At 61.0% G+C, this 11,694-nt stretch overlaps 1 protein-coding gene across 1 annotated transcript; it reads right to left on the reverse strand.

Annotated features, from left to right (window-relative positions):
• Positions 1–1,750: 1,750 nt before the first annotated feature.
• CLN3 (CLN3 lysosomal/endosomal transmembrane protein, battenin) lies at positions 1,751–11,124 on the reverse strand. The gene is made up of 6 exons (XM_030544318.1): positions 10,818–11,124; positions 9,174–9,237; positions 8,747–8,849; positions 8,310–8,384; positions 8,145–8,224; positions 1,751–1,790 (listed from the first exon to the last, which is right to left on the reverse strand). Exons 1-6 carry the CDS (start codon positions 10,855–10,857, stop codon positions 1,760–1,762), a joined length of 393 nt encoding a protein of 130 aa, XP_030400178.1. The 5' UTR covers positions 10,858–11,124; the 3' UTR covers positions 1,751–1,759.
• Between the last annotated feature and the right edge of the window lie 570 nt (positions 11,125–11,694).

Raw genomic sequence — 11,694 nt, forward strand, 5'->3', positions numbered from 1 at the left:
GTCATCCATAGCCCCCCACAGCCACCTGCAGGCTGGGGGACAGACGGGGTCAGCACAGGTCACCCATAGCCCCCATGGCCCCCACAGCCACCCGCGGGCTGGGGGAGAGATGGGGTCAGCACGGGTCACCCATAGTCCCCCATGGCCCCCCACAGCCACCCGCGGGCTGGAGGAGAGATGGGGTCAGCACGGGTCACCCATAGCCCCCCATGGCCCCCCACAGCCACCTGCAGGCTGTGGGACAGACGGGGTCAGCACGGGTCACCCATAGCCCCCATGGCCCCCACAGCCACCAGCGGGCTGGGGGAGAGACGGGGTCAGCACAGGTCACCCATAGCCCCCATGGCCCCCCACAGCCACCCGCGGGTGGGGGAGAGACGGGGTCAGCACGGGTCACCCATAGCCCCCATGGCCCCCCACAGCCACCTGCAGGCTGGGGGACAGATGGGGTCAGCACAGGTCACCCATAGCCCCCCCACAGCCACCCGCGGGCAGGGGAGAGACGGGGTCAGCACGGGTCACCCATAGCCCCCATGGCCCCCCACAGCCACCCGCGGGCGGGGGAGAGACGGGGTCAGCACGGGTCACCCATAGCCCCCTGTGACAAACTGGGAAAGTTCTTAATGTTTTCTCTGAATACTGTGTGTGCCTCAGTGTCCCCATGGCAGTTCTTAAGTATCTAGGTGGTGGGATAAGGGTGTGTGATTGCTGAAGAGCAAAGGGCCAGTGCCCCTAAATGCCTGGCACCCTGTCTCCTAGCAACTGATGGCCTGGGCCCCCCCCTGCAAAGGTGCCAGCTGAAGGAGTTGGAGACAAAGGGATCAGGTGACCTCCTGGCCCGGGAAAGGGGCTGAGGAGAGAGAAGGGGCTGGGAGGGGTTGTTAGTCTGGAGCTGGCTGGGGTCAAGGGTGGAGGGCAGACGTGGGGGTCTGGCTCACTGCCCCCCAGAATGGACCCAGCCGAGGGGTCCGGTTCGCTGTATCTACAAGCTCTGTGTTAGACCCTGTTCCTGTCATCGAATAACCCTCTGTGTTACTGGCTGGCTGAGAGTCACGTCTGACTGCAAAGTGGGGGTGCAGGACCCCGTGGCCCCCCCAGGACCCCGCTGGGGTGGACTCGCTGTGGGAAGCGCACAGAGGGGCAAAGGATGCTGAATGCTCCAAGGAGAGACCCAGGAGCTGAAGACGTGTGAGCTTCTTGCCCTGAACAAGTCTGCTCCAAGGGAGAGGAGGCTCCCCAAAGTCCTGACTGGCTTGGTGGGGAGCAGTTCCAGAGCATCGCACGGTGACTCCGTGACAACTGGTGGCAGAGGTGGGATGTACTGCACCCCGTGAATAGCGCTGTTTGCAGTAAGTGACTGGGGAGCAGTAAAACAAAGGAGGGATAATGAGGACCAGGTGTGCTGAAGGCTCAGAGTGGGACGGTTTCAGGGGGCAGTTAACCTCTGGGAGTGTGTGACCAGCGAGAAGGACTGTTGGAGTAACAGGGTCCCCCTGAGGACTGCAGCGAGCAGTCTCAGGGGCGGAGGAGCTTGCCGCTCGACCCTGGGAGAGAGAAGGATTTTTGCAGTAGCAGGGTTCCCCTGGGGATTGCAGGAGCGCTCCCGGGGCGGAGGAGTCTGCAGCTCGACCCTGGCAAAGAGGTGGTGATCACGAGAAGGGCTGGCACACCAGGGGTTCTTCCTGGAAACCATGGGGGAGCTGAGAGCACACAGGCCTGTGAGTCCAGAGCCACTTGGGAACGGTGAAGTGATGGCCTATCACCATCTCCTGGAGAAGGACATTGGTATCCTGTGCACAAAGAGAGGGTTAATCATGGCAGGCCCTCTCAGAGGATTCACAGGGTTGGGGGCAAAGCGATTTCAGGGGCCCCTTCCATAAAAAAAAATTACAATACTATATTCTCGTGGGGGCCCCTGCGGATCCCGGGGCAAATTGCCCCACTTGCTCCCCTCCCCATAGGCGGCCGTGGGAAAAATAAACCTTCTGCATCTCGGCACAAATCCAGTTTTGAGAAAACTTCTTTACAAGGTATCACTGGTTCTCAGCATCAGCTAGTGCTAAAAGGCACTAAAGCTCATTAAAAGGGTTGGACAAATATGTGCCATCAAAACTGTTTCTGGATCGAAAACATGGGGGGGTTAAAAAGCAGGAAAAAAATCACGGACAATGTCTGCTTTCCTTCAAAATTTGTTGTGGTTTTTTTAATTGAAAAACTGAAATTAGCCTGTCAAAACCTGAACATGGTTTGGGGTTTCAGAATTGTGTGGCCAAATATCTGCTGCTTGCTGTGTTTGATTGTTTAAAGAAACAATACAAAAAATCTGTTTAAAATAAATCCAAAACTTTTGAACCACCTCAGCTTGTGACCAAACGCCTGAGCCCATCCAGTCAGAGATTTTTCCAGGTTTCTGATACTCTGCTGGCTTCCTTGACTCGTATCTGTCTCCATAACTTTGGGTTCATTTAGGTCAGAACATAAGAACAGCCATACTGGGTCAGACCAAAGGTCCATCCAGCCCAGTATCTGTCTACCAACAGTGGCCAATGCCAAGTGCCCCAGAGGGAGTGAACCTAACAGGCAATGATCAAGTGATCTCTCTCCTGCCATCCAGCTCCACCCTCTGACAAACAGAGGCTAGGGACACCATTCCTTACCCAGCCTGGCTAATAGCCATTAATGGACTTAACCTCCATGCATTAATCTGTTTCCTAGAGACTGGCTCCATGGGGTCCCTCACAAACTGGAGACGGTTCCTGTGGGTTTGTCTTTAGTATAGACTATGTACATACTCCACAAACTGAGCATTTGAGCTTGTTCCAAATCTGGGATGAGCCTATGTTGTGAAAACTGAAATGCTGAAAATAGCACATGCATGTGAATGGACACAGGGTGCTAAAATTAAATTACCCCAGGGGGTCTCAAACGGGGGGGTCGGGACCCCTCGGGGGGTTATGAGGTTATTACTGGGGGTTGTGAGCTGTCAGCCTCCACCTCAAACTCCGCTTTGCCTCCAGCATTTATAATAGTGTTAAATATACAAAAAAGTGGTTTTAATTTATAAGTGGGGGGGTCGCACTCAGAGGTTTGCTATGTGGAAGGGGTCACCAGGACAAAAGTTTGAGAACCACTGAATTAACCCCTCTGAAGCCTCAGGGAATGCAGGGGAGGGGGTTCTCCCTTGGTAGGGTTGGGAAGGATATTGCTCTTCTCATGTGACCCCTCCCCCAGTGGCTATTTTGAAATGAAGCTGCCCTCCCCTGCCAGGAATCTCCCTATGGCACTGGAATTATATGTAGACTATCATTTGGCATTGAGACGTGAAAGGGATGGGAGCCCTAATGGAAAAGCTAACAGCTCGGCTCATCTGCAAGCCTCAAACTGCTGACTGAGCTTTAGGGTAGGGAAGGCTGTGCCTCCCAAACAGCCTGGCCCTGCCCCCATCTGACCCCCACCCACTCTCTGCCCCCTGACTGCCCACCCCCCTCAGAATTCCCAACCTGCTCCTTGTCCCCCTCACCGTCCCCCAGAGACCCCGGGACCCCACCCCTGCTCCCTGTCCCCTGACTGCCCCAACCCCTATCACCCCCTCGCTGAGTCCTGGCAGAACCCCTGGAACGCCCACGATCCAACCTCCCACTCTCCGTTCCCTATCCCCTGACTGCCCCCCCAACCTCTGCCCCCTCCCTGTCCCCAGGACTCCCTGCCCTTTAGCCAACCCCCCCCCACCCCCGCCCTGGCCCCTTACCCTCGGCTCCCCTCTCACCCGGAGCCTCAGCACATCCAGGACAGCAGCACCATGACTCTGGTGGGCCCGAGCCCCTCCCCGCTCAGAGCCACGTGGTCAGGGGTGAGGCTGCGAGCTCAGGCTGAGCTCAGCTCCCTTTGCTCAGCCTGGAGCTCGCAGCCCCGTCCCCTGTCCATGGCTCAGGGGCCCCGCCGGAGCCATGCTGCAGCTGTCCGGGATGCTGCTGGATGGGCTGAGGCTCCAAGAGAGGAGAGGGGAGGAGACGGGTCCGAGGAGGGAGCCTCAGCCATGCTCGTGCGGGCCCCTGCAGAGTCTGGGGTCTAGGGCAAATTGCCCCACTTGCCCCCCCCGGGCGGCCCTGACGCATGGGGACATTCACCAGGCACAGTTAATTGTGCAGTTGAAGGAGAAGCACCGTTCTGAGGAGCAGATTCCTGACCCAGGTGGGGCTACAAGATGATCTGGGAGCAGCTGGAGCAGCAGCCAGGCATCCCCGGGAATCTGGTCCCCAACCAGACGAGGGTCTTCACGATCAGGTTCCCCATCAGGGGGTCGGAGACAGATGGGATGGGAGCAGAGCCCGAGAGAGGGAGAGGGTCGTGAGAGAGAGCAAGAGCCCAAGGAAAAGCTGCAGGAGAAGCAGCAGCAGCATGGACTGGTGATGGTGGGACGGAGAGACATAGGGGGCTGCCCAGGGGTCAGTGGGGAAACACTCCTGGGGTGGCGAGACCCTGGGACAGAGAGAACTGTGGTGGTGCAGCCCCAGATGCTGAGGGGCTGTGGGACCTGGGTGAAGGTCCCTGGGGTGAAGCCCCTCGCCCTGTCTATGGCCCGGATCCCTGTGCAGACCCAGGAGGGATCGGGCTGGCTGGTCGTTGGGGTTCTCCAGGATATCGGCTGGGAGGCCCTGTTGGGGGGTGACTGTCTCCCCATGGGACAGGATCCAGGCCCCGCTCCTGTAACGGCCGAGGGTTTGAATTCAAATCCAGGGAACCAATTGGCTAGGATGGAAATGGTCTGTGAAAATGCAAATAACCTGGCTGGCAGGCGGGAGGGGCTGCTGGGCTCAGGATACCTGCCTACCTGTAACCAGCCCCCTGGGGCTGAGTGGGAGGGAGAGATGCTCCCTGCCCCCCTGCACACCGGAGAGGGGGCTCACACTGGCTCTGATGCTGTGACCAGAGCAGAGAGCTCGCTGCCTGCCCCCCTGGGACAGCAAGGGCAGCGCTGAGCACGGGGGGAGCTGAGACCCCAGCTGAGTGGGGGGACACCCAGGCAGGGCAGGGCGGCTGCCAAACAGGTTTGCCTGGTCCAGAAGTGATTGCACAGCAGGGAGGGAGCTACCAGGGACAGGGCTCAGGGGGGCTGTGACCCCAGGTCCAGCCAGCGAGAGGGAGCAGGTCCCACTCCCTGCCCCAGCAGCTGGATCCCAGACCGAGCTGCAGAGGGATCCCTCCTTGGAGAAGCTGAGGGAACTTGCTGGCCACAGCGCTGCAAACCCCCTTAGGGAAGGCTGCAGGGACAGAGTCCTGCCGGAGAAGGGATTCCTGTACCGGGAATGGGCTCCCCAAGGGGAAATAGAATTGGGGGGAATCGGGAGGCAGCTGGTGGTGCCCCAGGAATCCACAGAGTTCTTCCCATTCAAGCCGCTGGATGGGAGGAGAGTGAGGGGACCCCTGGACCTGAAGGGGGAGGATTGGATGGAGAAGGGGGAAGACCCCCTGGTGGATCTCTTCCCTGAGGTGGGAGCCAATCTCCCCATCAGGTGTTCCCCGTTCAGAGTCACTGGGAAAGCAGCCCAGAACCTGGAGAGAGAGGTCAGGGACATGCTGGCCTTAAATGTGATCCAGCCATTTTACAGCCCATGTGCCTCACCCGTGTGGCTGATCCCGAAGCGAGACAGGATGATCTGGTTTTATGGGGGCTATCAGAAGCTTAAAGCCATCACAGTGTCCGATGCCGACCCCATGCCTAGGCCTGGGGAGATTCTAGAGAAGCAAAGGGCGATGGAGAACTTGGCCCTGGCAGACACTGATAACGTGCACCTTTAGCCAGACCTGGGAGGAACAGGTGTCCCAGGTGAAGAGGGGGCTGGGCTGCCTCAAGGAGGTGGGACTGACGGTAAAAGCTGGAGAGTGTAAGGGGGGACGGCAGAGGTGTTGTGTCTGGGCCACAAGGTGGGGAGTGGCTGCCCCAGCCCAGAGCTGGCCAAGGCCAAGATGGGGGCTCTTAACCAAGAGAGTCCGAATTGCAGACCAGAGTGCTGGGAGAAGACCCCGTCCCAGTTTGAATCCCAGGGGTACTAGGGTGGCAAAAGGGTTCAAGCCGCATAAACCTTCTCACATGCGGCCTGCAAGTGCCGTCAAGCATACCCGACCTAAGGGAGGGCGTAAGACTGGACTGTCCTGGTGTAACTCACACCAAGGGATGAGAGAGATTGTAGAACTGATGAATGAAATTATTTTCAAGTGTTCACTTTATTAATGTAACTTCTGTCACCATTCACTACACTCGCCTACATTGTAACTTCTGTTCCATATTGTAATTCAAACCCCATTTTCAAACACTCACTCCATTTTGTAAAAGCTTCCTCCAACCTTCAGTTTTGCAAACCCGGCTGCACTCTTATCAGTTTAGTTTAGATGTGTGACTGAGGCATGGATGGATGATGGACTCAACCTCCAGCCCCAGCCTGTCCTGATGAAATAGAGTTCAAACCCCCCGCCCCCCGGCTGAAGATGCAGATAAGAGCCCTAACAGAGTAAGCAGAGTCCACCCTAAACAGAAAAGGTGCAATGGAAGGAAGATCAAAGCCAGGTCCCAGGCTGACAGTCAGGCCTGCAATTGATGGGTGATCAATCACCAAACCCAGAGGCAGTGACACAGCAAGACCTACAGACTCTGGATTCAAACTAAAGCCTACAGAAAGGATGGGTGAGATGGGAGACTTTGGAGGGTAACGTTCTGCTGCCAGCATGGAAGGGCATCGGTGCAGGCCCAACAGAGACCCAGCTCGTCCTCATGCCCGGCTTTCCTGGCCAGTTACTGCCACAAGTTACGAACCCAAGCTGCAAACTCAAGCCACAAACTCAAGCTATGTCCAGGCCTGGTAACTATGCAGCAGCTGCAGAACATCTGGTGCGTGTGTGTGGGTGGGTGGGTACTAGGTATAATGTGTGTGTGTGGGTGGGTGGGTATTAGGTATAGTGTGTGTGTATAAGGATTAAGATATTAGTTATTGGTCATAAATCAAATTGTTATAATAAATGTGGCATCTTTGTCTTGCCCCCTGAAAAGACCCTGTGTAGTTTTGTCTGTACAACAAGATGCTGGAACATCCATGGGAACGTTGGTGGGTTCAAACTTCCCCAGGTCACTGGCTGAAGTGACCTCGCTCAGTTCGGTCTCGAAGGGGGGAGAGATGTGACGAACTGGGAATGTTCTTAATGTTTCCTCTGAATACTATGTGGGTGCCTCAGTTTCCCCTGTGCAGTTCTTAATATCTAGGTGGTGGGATAAGGGCATGTGATTGCTGCAGAAGAAGGGGCCAGTGCACCTAAATGCCTGACACTCTGTCTCCTAGCAACTGATGGCCTGGGCCCCCCCTCTGCAAAGGTGCCAGCTGAAGTGTTGGAGACAAAGGGATCAGGTGGCCTCCTGGCCCGGGAAAGGAGCTGAGCAAAGAGGAGGGGCGGGGAGGATTGGGGGTCTGAGGTTGGCTGGGGACGGGGAGTGAAGTGCAGACGTGGGGGTCTGGCTCACTGCCCCCCAGAATGGACCCGGCCGAGGGGTCCGGTTCGCTGTATCTACAAGCTCTGTTTTAGACCCTGTTCCTGTCATCAAATAAACCTCTGTGTTACGGGCTGGCTGAGAGTCACGTCTGACTGCAAAGTGGGGGTGCAGGACCCTGTGGCTTCCCCAGGACCCCGCTGGGGTGGACTCGCTGTGGGAAGCGCACGGAGGGGCAGAGGATGCTGAATGCTCCAAGGAGAGACCCAGGAGGTGAAGCCGTGTGAGCTTCTTGCCCTGAACAAGTCTGCTCCAAGGGAGAGGAGGCTCCCCAAAGTCCTGCCTGGCTTGGTGGGGAGCAGTTCCAGAGCATCGCTCGGGGACTCCGTGACACCCCCCATGCCCACCCATAGCCACCCGTGGGTTGGGGGAGTGACGGGGTCAGCATGGGTCACCCATAGCCCCTCATGGCCCCCCACAGCCACCCACCAGCCCCCCAGTCCCCTATGGCCACCTGCAGGCTGGGGGAGAGACAGGGTCGGTATGGGTCACCCATAGCCCCCCACAGCCACCCACAGGCTGGAGGAGAGATGGGGTCAGCACGGGTCACCCACAGCCCTCCCCAGCCCCCCCAGGATGGGGGCGACAGCCCCCCACACACACTCACCCGTAGGGCACACGGTGGATGTAGAAGGGGGCGCTGAATTTGATGAGCAGGGTAGGCAGGATGTCAGCCAAGAGCACAGCCTGGGGGGCACAATTCCGGGGGAGGGTTAGAGACAAGGCCAGCCCCGCCCCTCCTGCTCCCCAGGCCCCGCCCCACAGCACTTACCCCGGTGGAGATGGGGTTGCAGTCATAGCGGGAGGTGTTGGACGAGTTCCTGCTGGGGGGTGTCACCGGGGGAGTCTGGGGGCAGGAGACACGGTTACTGGGGCAGAAGCTGCAGATTCCCCCCGCCCCCACGTGCCCGGTGACTCCCCCACCCTCCAGGAGGAGGTCAACCCCACAGACGGGTTCCTGCAAGGGACTGTTCCAAGGCAGGTCTGTGAGAGCCCCCCTAGGCTGAGCTCTCCTCGCCCCCCCACCCAGCCCCCCCAGGCTGTCCCCACTGCTGAGCTCTCCTTTGCACAGCTGTTTGCACAAGGATCCGCTCACCGGCACTCCTAGGAGCCTTGCGGGCAGCCCTGGTGCCTTGCCCCCCAGGACGGTGCTGGGCAAGGGGGTGTCTCTGTGCTATCTACCCCGCCCCGCCGCCAGCTTGGACCCACCTGGGTGGTCCCGTTGATGTCCAGCGCCCCTTGCTGGCTCAGGATGTCATGGGCCGCGCTCAGCATCACCACATAGGCAAAGTTATTGCAGAGGCCGAGCAGCCTGCAGGAGGAGAGGAGGGGAGGGGGGTTAGAAACAGGGCAGAGCCCCTGCATCTGCATGGCCCAGGGGAGCGTGGAGGGGCTGAGGATGACCCGGATGGGCCGGAGCGGTGGCGTGGAGAAGGCGTGAGGTGCGGAGTTTGTCCGGGGGGGCAGTGCACCTGACAGTGAGAGTGCAACGCACGGCGGGGGTAGAAATGTCTACCGGAGCAAGCAGGCCACGGGCATCTGGCGTGAGAGGCGGGCAGGGCGGTGAGGAAAGGCCCCAGGACAGGGACGGGCCAAGGGAATGTGTGTGCGAGGGCCCTCGTGCAAGGCCACTCACCAGAAACCGGCTAAGTTCCTCCAGCAGCTGGTGCAGGCAGGAGGTGGTGCTGGTGGCTCCTCATCTGCAGAGGGAGAGGGGGAACGTCAAGGGGGCAGAACTGGGGCTTGTGGGGGGTGACAAAGTGCAGTTTTCCCCTTGTTTTGTTGTAAGTGAGCCTTAATGTTCTGCATGAATCCTGTGCGTGCCTCAGTTTCTCCTCTGTTACACTCAAGTGTCTCCGGGGTGGGGCAGGGGTGCTGGTTGGCAGTGACGGGAGGGCTGGCTGCTGATGGCTGACACACACTCTGTGGCCTGGCAGGGAAGGTGCGGGTCAGGGGCCGTCCGAGGTGGTCCAGCATCACGGAGTGTGGGGGGTCACAAGGCCCTGCACCCCCGGCTCCCTGCGATTCCCCAGGACTCTCAGCCAGCCAGCAAAGCAGAAGGTTTATTAGACGACAGGGACACAGGCCAGGACAGGTCTTGCAGGCACAGACAGCAGGATCCCCCCACTTAGGTCCATCCTGGGGTCCCAGGAGCCCCACAGCCCCCTTGGGGGGTCAGAGTCCCATCTGCGCCTCCCTCCATTCCCCTGCCAGCTCCTGTAAAACTCCCTCCCCCCCCAGCATCTCCTTCCCCAGCCTTTGTTCAGCTTCCCGGGCAGAGGGGTCCCCTGGCCTCTAACCCCCTCCGGGGGTCTCACGTTACCTGCTGAGTGACTCTCCCTGCAGCCAGTCTCCCATCCCCCAGTGCAGACCGGCCTCCCAGGCCAAGCCCCCCACTCAGCACTCCCAGCCCCCAGTAAGAACAGACCCAGTTCCTCACCCCCAGGGAAGAGACAAAGGGGGGGGGGGCAGGCAGGACAGAAGAGCCTGTCGAAGGCACTGGGGGCGGGAGTCCAGGGCACCAGGCTCAGGGTCCCCCCAAGATGGGCTTGGCTGAAATCCCAGATGTCTGTGCTAACGAGCCCCGTCCTACGGCCGGCTGGGGTCCCGGGACTCCCCACTCCCGCCCCGTCCCCTAGCACCGGGACTGGGATCCCTCTCCGCGCATAGGGACCTCGCTGGGACCTCAGGACGCCCCACTCCCCCCGGTCCCACAGCGCTGGGGCTGGGACCCCTCACCCTGCACAGGGACCCCGGCCGGGACCCTGGGACGCCCCACTCCCGCCCCGTCCCCTAGCACCAGGACTGGGACCCCTCACCCTGCACAGGGACCCTGGCTGGGACCCCGGGACGCCCCACTCCCCCCGGTCCCCCAGCACTGGGGCTGGGACCCCTCACCCTGCACAGGGACCCCGGCCGGGACCCTGGGACGCCCCACTCCCGCCCCGTCCCCTAGCACCAGGACTGGGACCCCTCACCCTGCACAGGGACCCTGGCTGGGACCCCGGGACGCCCCACTCCCCCTGGTCCCCCAGCGCTGGGGCTGGGACCCCTCACCCTGCACAGGGACCCCAGCCGGGACCCCAGGACGCCCCACTCCCGCCCCGTCCCCTAGCACCGGGACTGGGACTCCCAGGAGGTGGCAGATCCGGGGTTCGGAGGGGCCGGGGGGACCCGGGGGGTCAGGGGAGGTTCGCGGGCGGGATTCGGGGTTCGGGGGGGGCTCGCAGGGGGGCCGGGGGGGACCCGGGGTTCGGGGGGGGCTCGCGGGGGGGCTCACCCTCCGAGTCGGACAGACGCTGCCAGTGCTCGGGCTCCATGGCGGCGGGAGTGGGGGGGCGTGCGGGGGGGTCACGGCTCGGACCCCTGATCCCCCAGAGATGTGGTGAACCGGGGGCGGCGGCTCCTTCCCCCCAGTCAGCCTGACCCCCCCGGCCCGGAGCCGGGTCACGTGACCGCACTTCCTGTTTCCCCGGAGTCCCACTGTGACACCCCCCCCCGGCGGCAGGGTGGGGCTGCAGGGATGGGGGGAGGCCACCCCGGCGTTTGCCAGGAGTCAAGATGGCCGCCCTGTGACTTCGCCGAGACCTGAACGGCCGGGATTGCCAGGACCCGTCATGGCGGCCCGACAGCGTCACCCCGCATGTGAACGGCCGGGATTGCCAGGACCCGTCATGGCGGCGAGATAGCGTCACCCCGCATGTGAACGGCCGGGATTGCCAGGACCCGTCATGGCGGCGAGACAGCGTCACCCCGCATGTGAACGGCCGGGATTGCCAGGACCCGTCATGGCGGCCCGACAGCGTCACCCCGCATGTGAACGGCCGGGATTGCCAGGACCCGTCATGGCGGCGAGATAGCGTCACCCCGCATGTGATCGGCCGGGATTGCCAGGACCCGTCATGGCGGCCCGACAGCGTCAGCCCGCATGTGAACGGCCGGGATTGCCAAGACCCGTCATGGCGGCGAGACAGCGTCACCCTGCATGTGAGCGGCCGGGATTGCCAGGACCCGTCATGGCGGCGCGACAGCGTCACCCCGCATGTGAACGGCCGGGATTGCCAGGACCCGTCATGGCGGCCCGACAGCGTCACCCCGCCTGTGAGCGGCCGGGATTGCCAGGACCCGTCATGGCGGCCCGACAGCGTCACCCCGCA

Source organism: Gopherus evgoodei, unplaced genomic scaffold (assembly GCF_007399415.2).
Source record: "Gopherus evgoodei ecotype Sinaloan lineage unplaced genomic scaffold, rGopEvg1_v1.p scaffold_345_arrow_ctg1, whole genome shotgun sequence".
NCBI classification, from domain to species: Eukaryota; Metazoa; Chordata; order Testudines; family Testudinidae; genus Gopherus; species Gopherus evgoodei.

Excerpts from the sequence above, each read along its gene's own strand:
- CLN3 (XM_030544318.1), bottom strand. The coding sequence starts at position 10,857 with ATGGAGCCCGAGCACTGGCAGCGTCTGTCCGACTCGGAGG. Across the intron at positions 9,238-10,817 it reads GCGTCTGTCCGACTCGGAGG|ATGAGGAGCCACCAGCACCA; the intron begins GTGAGCCCCCCC and ends CTCCCTCTGCAG. Across the intron at positions 8,385-8,746 it reads ACATCAACGGGACCACCCAG|ACTCCCCCGGTGACACCCCC; the intron begins GTGGGTCCAAGC and ends TCCTGCCCCCAG.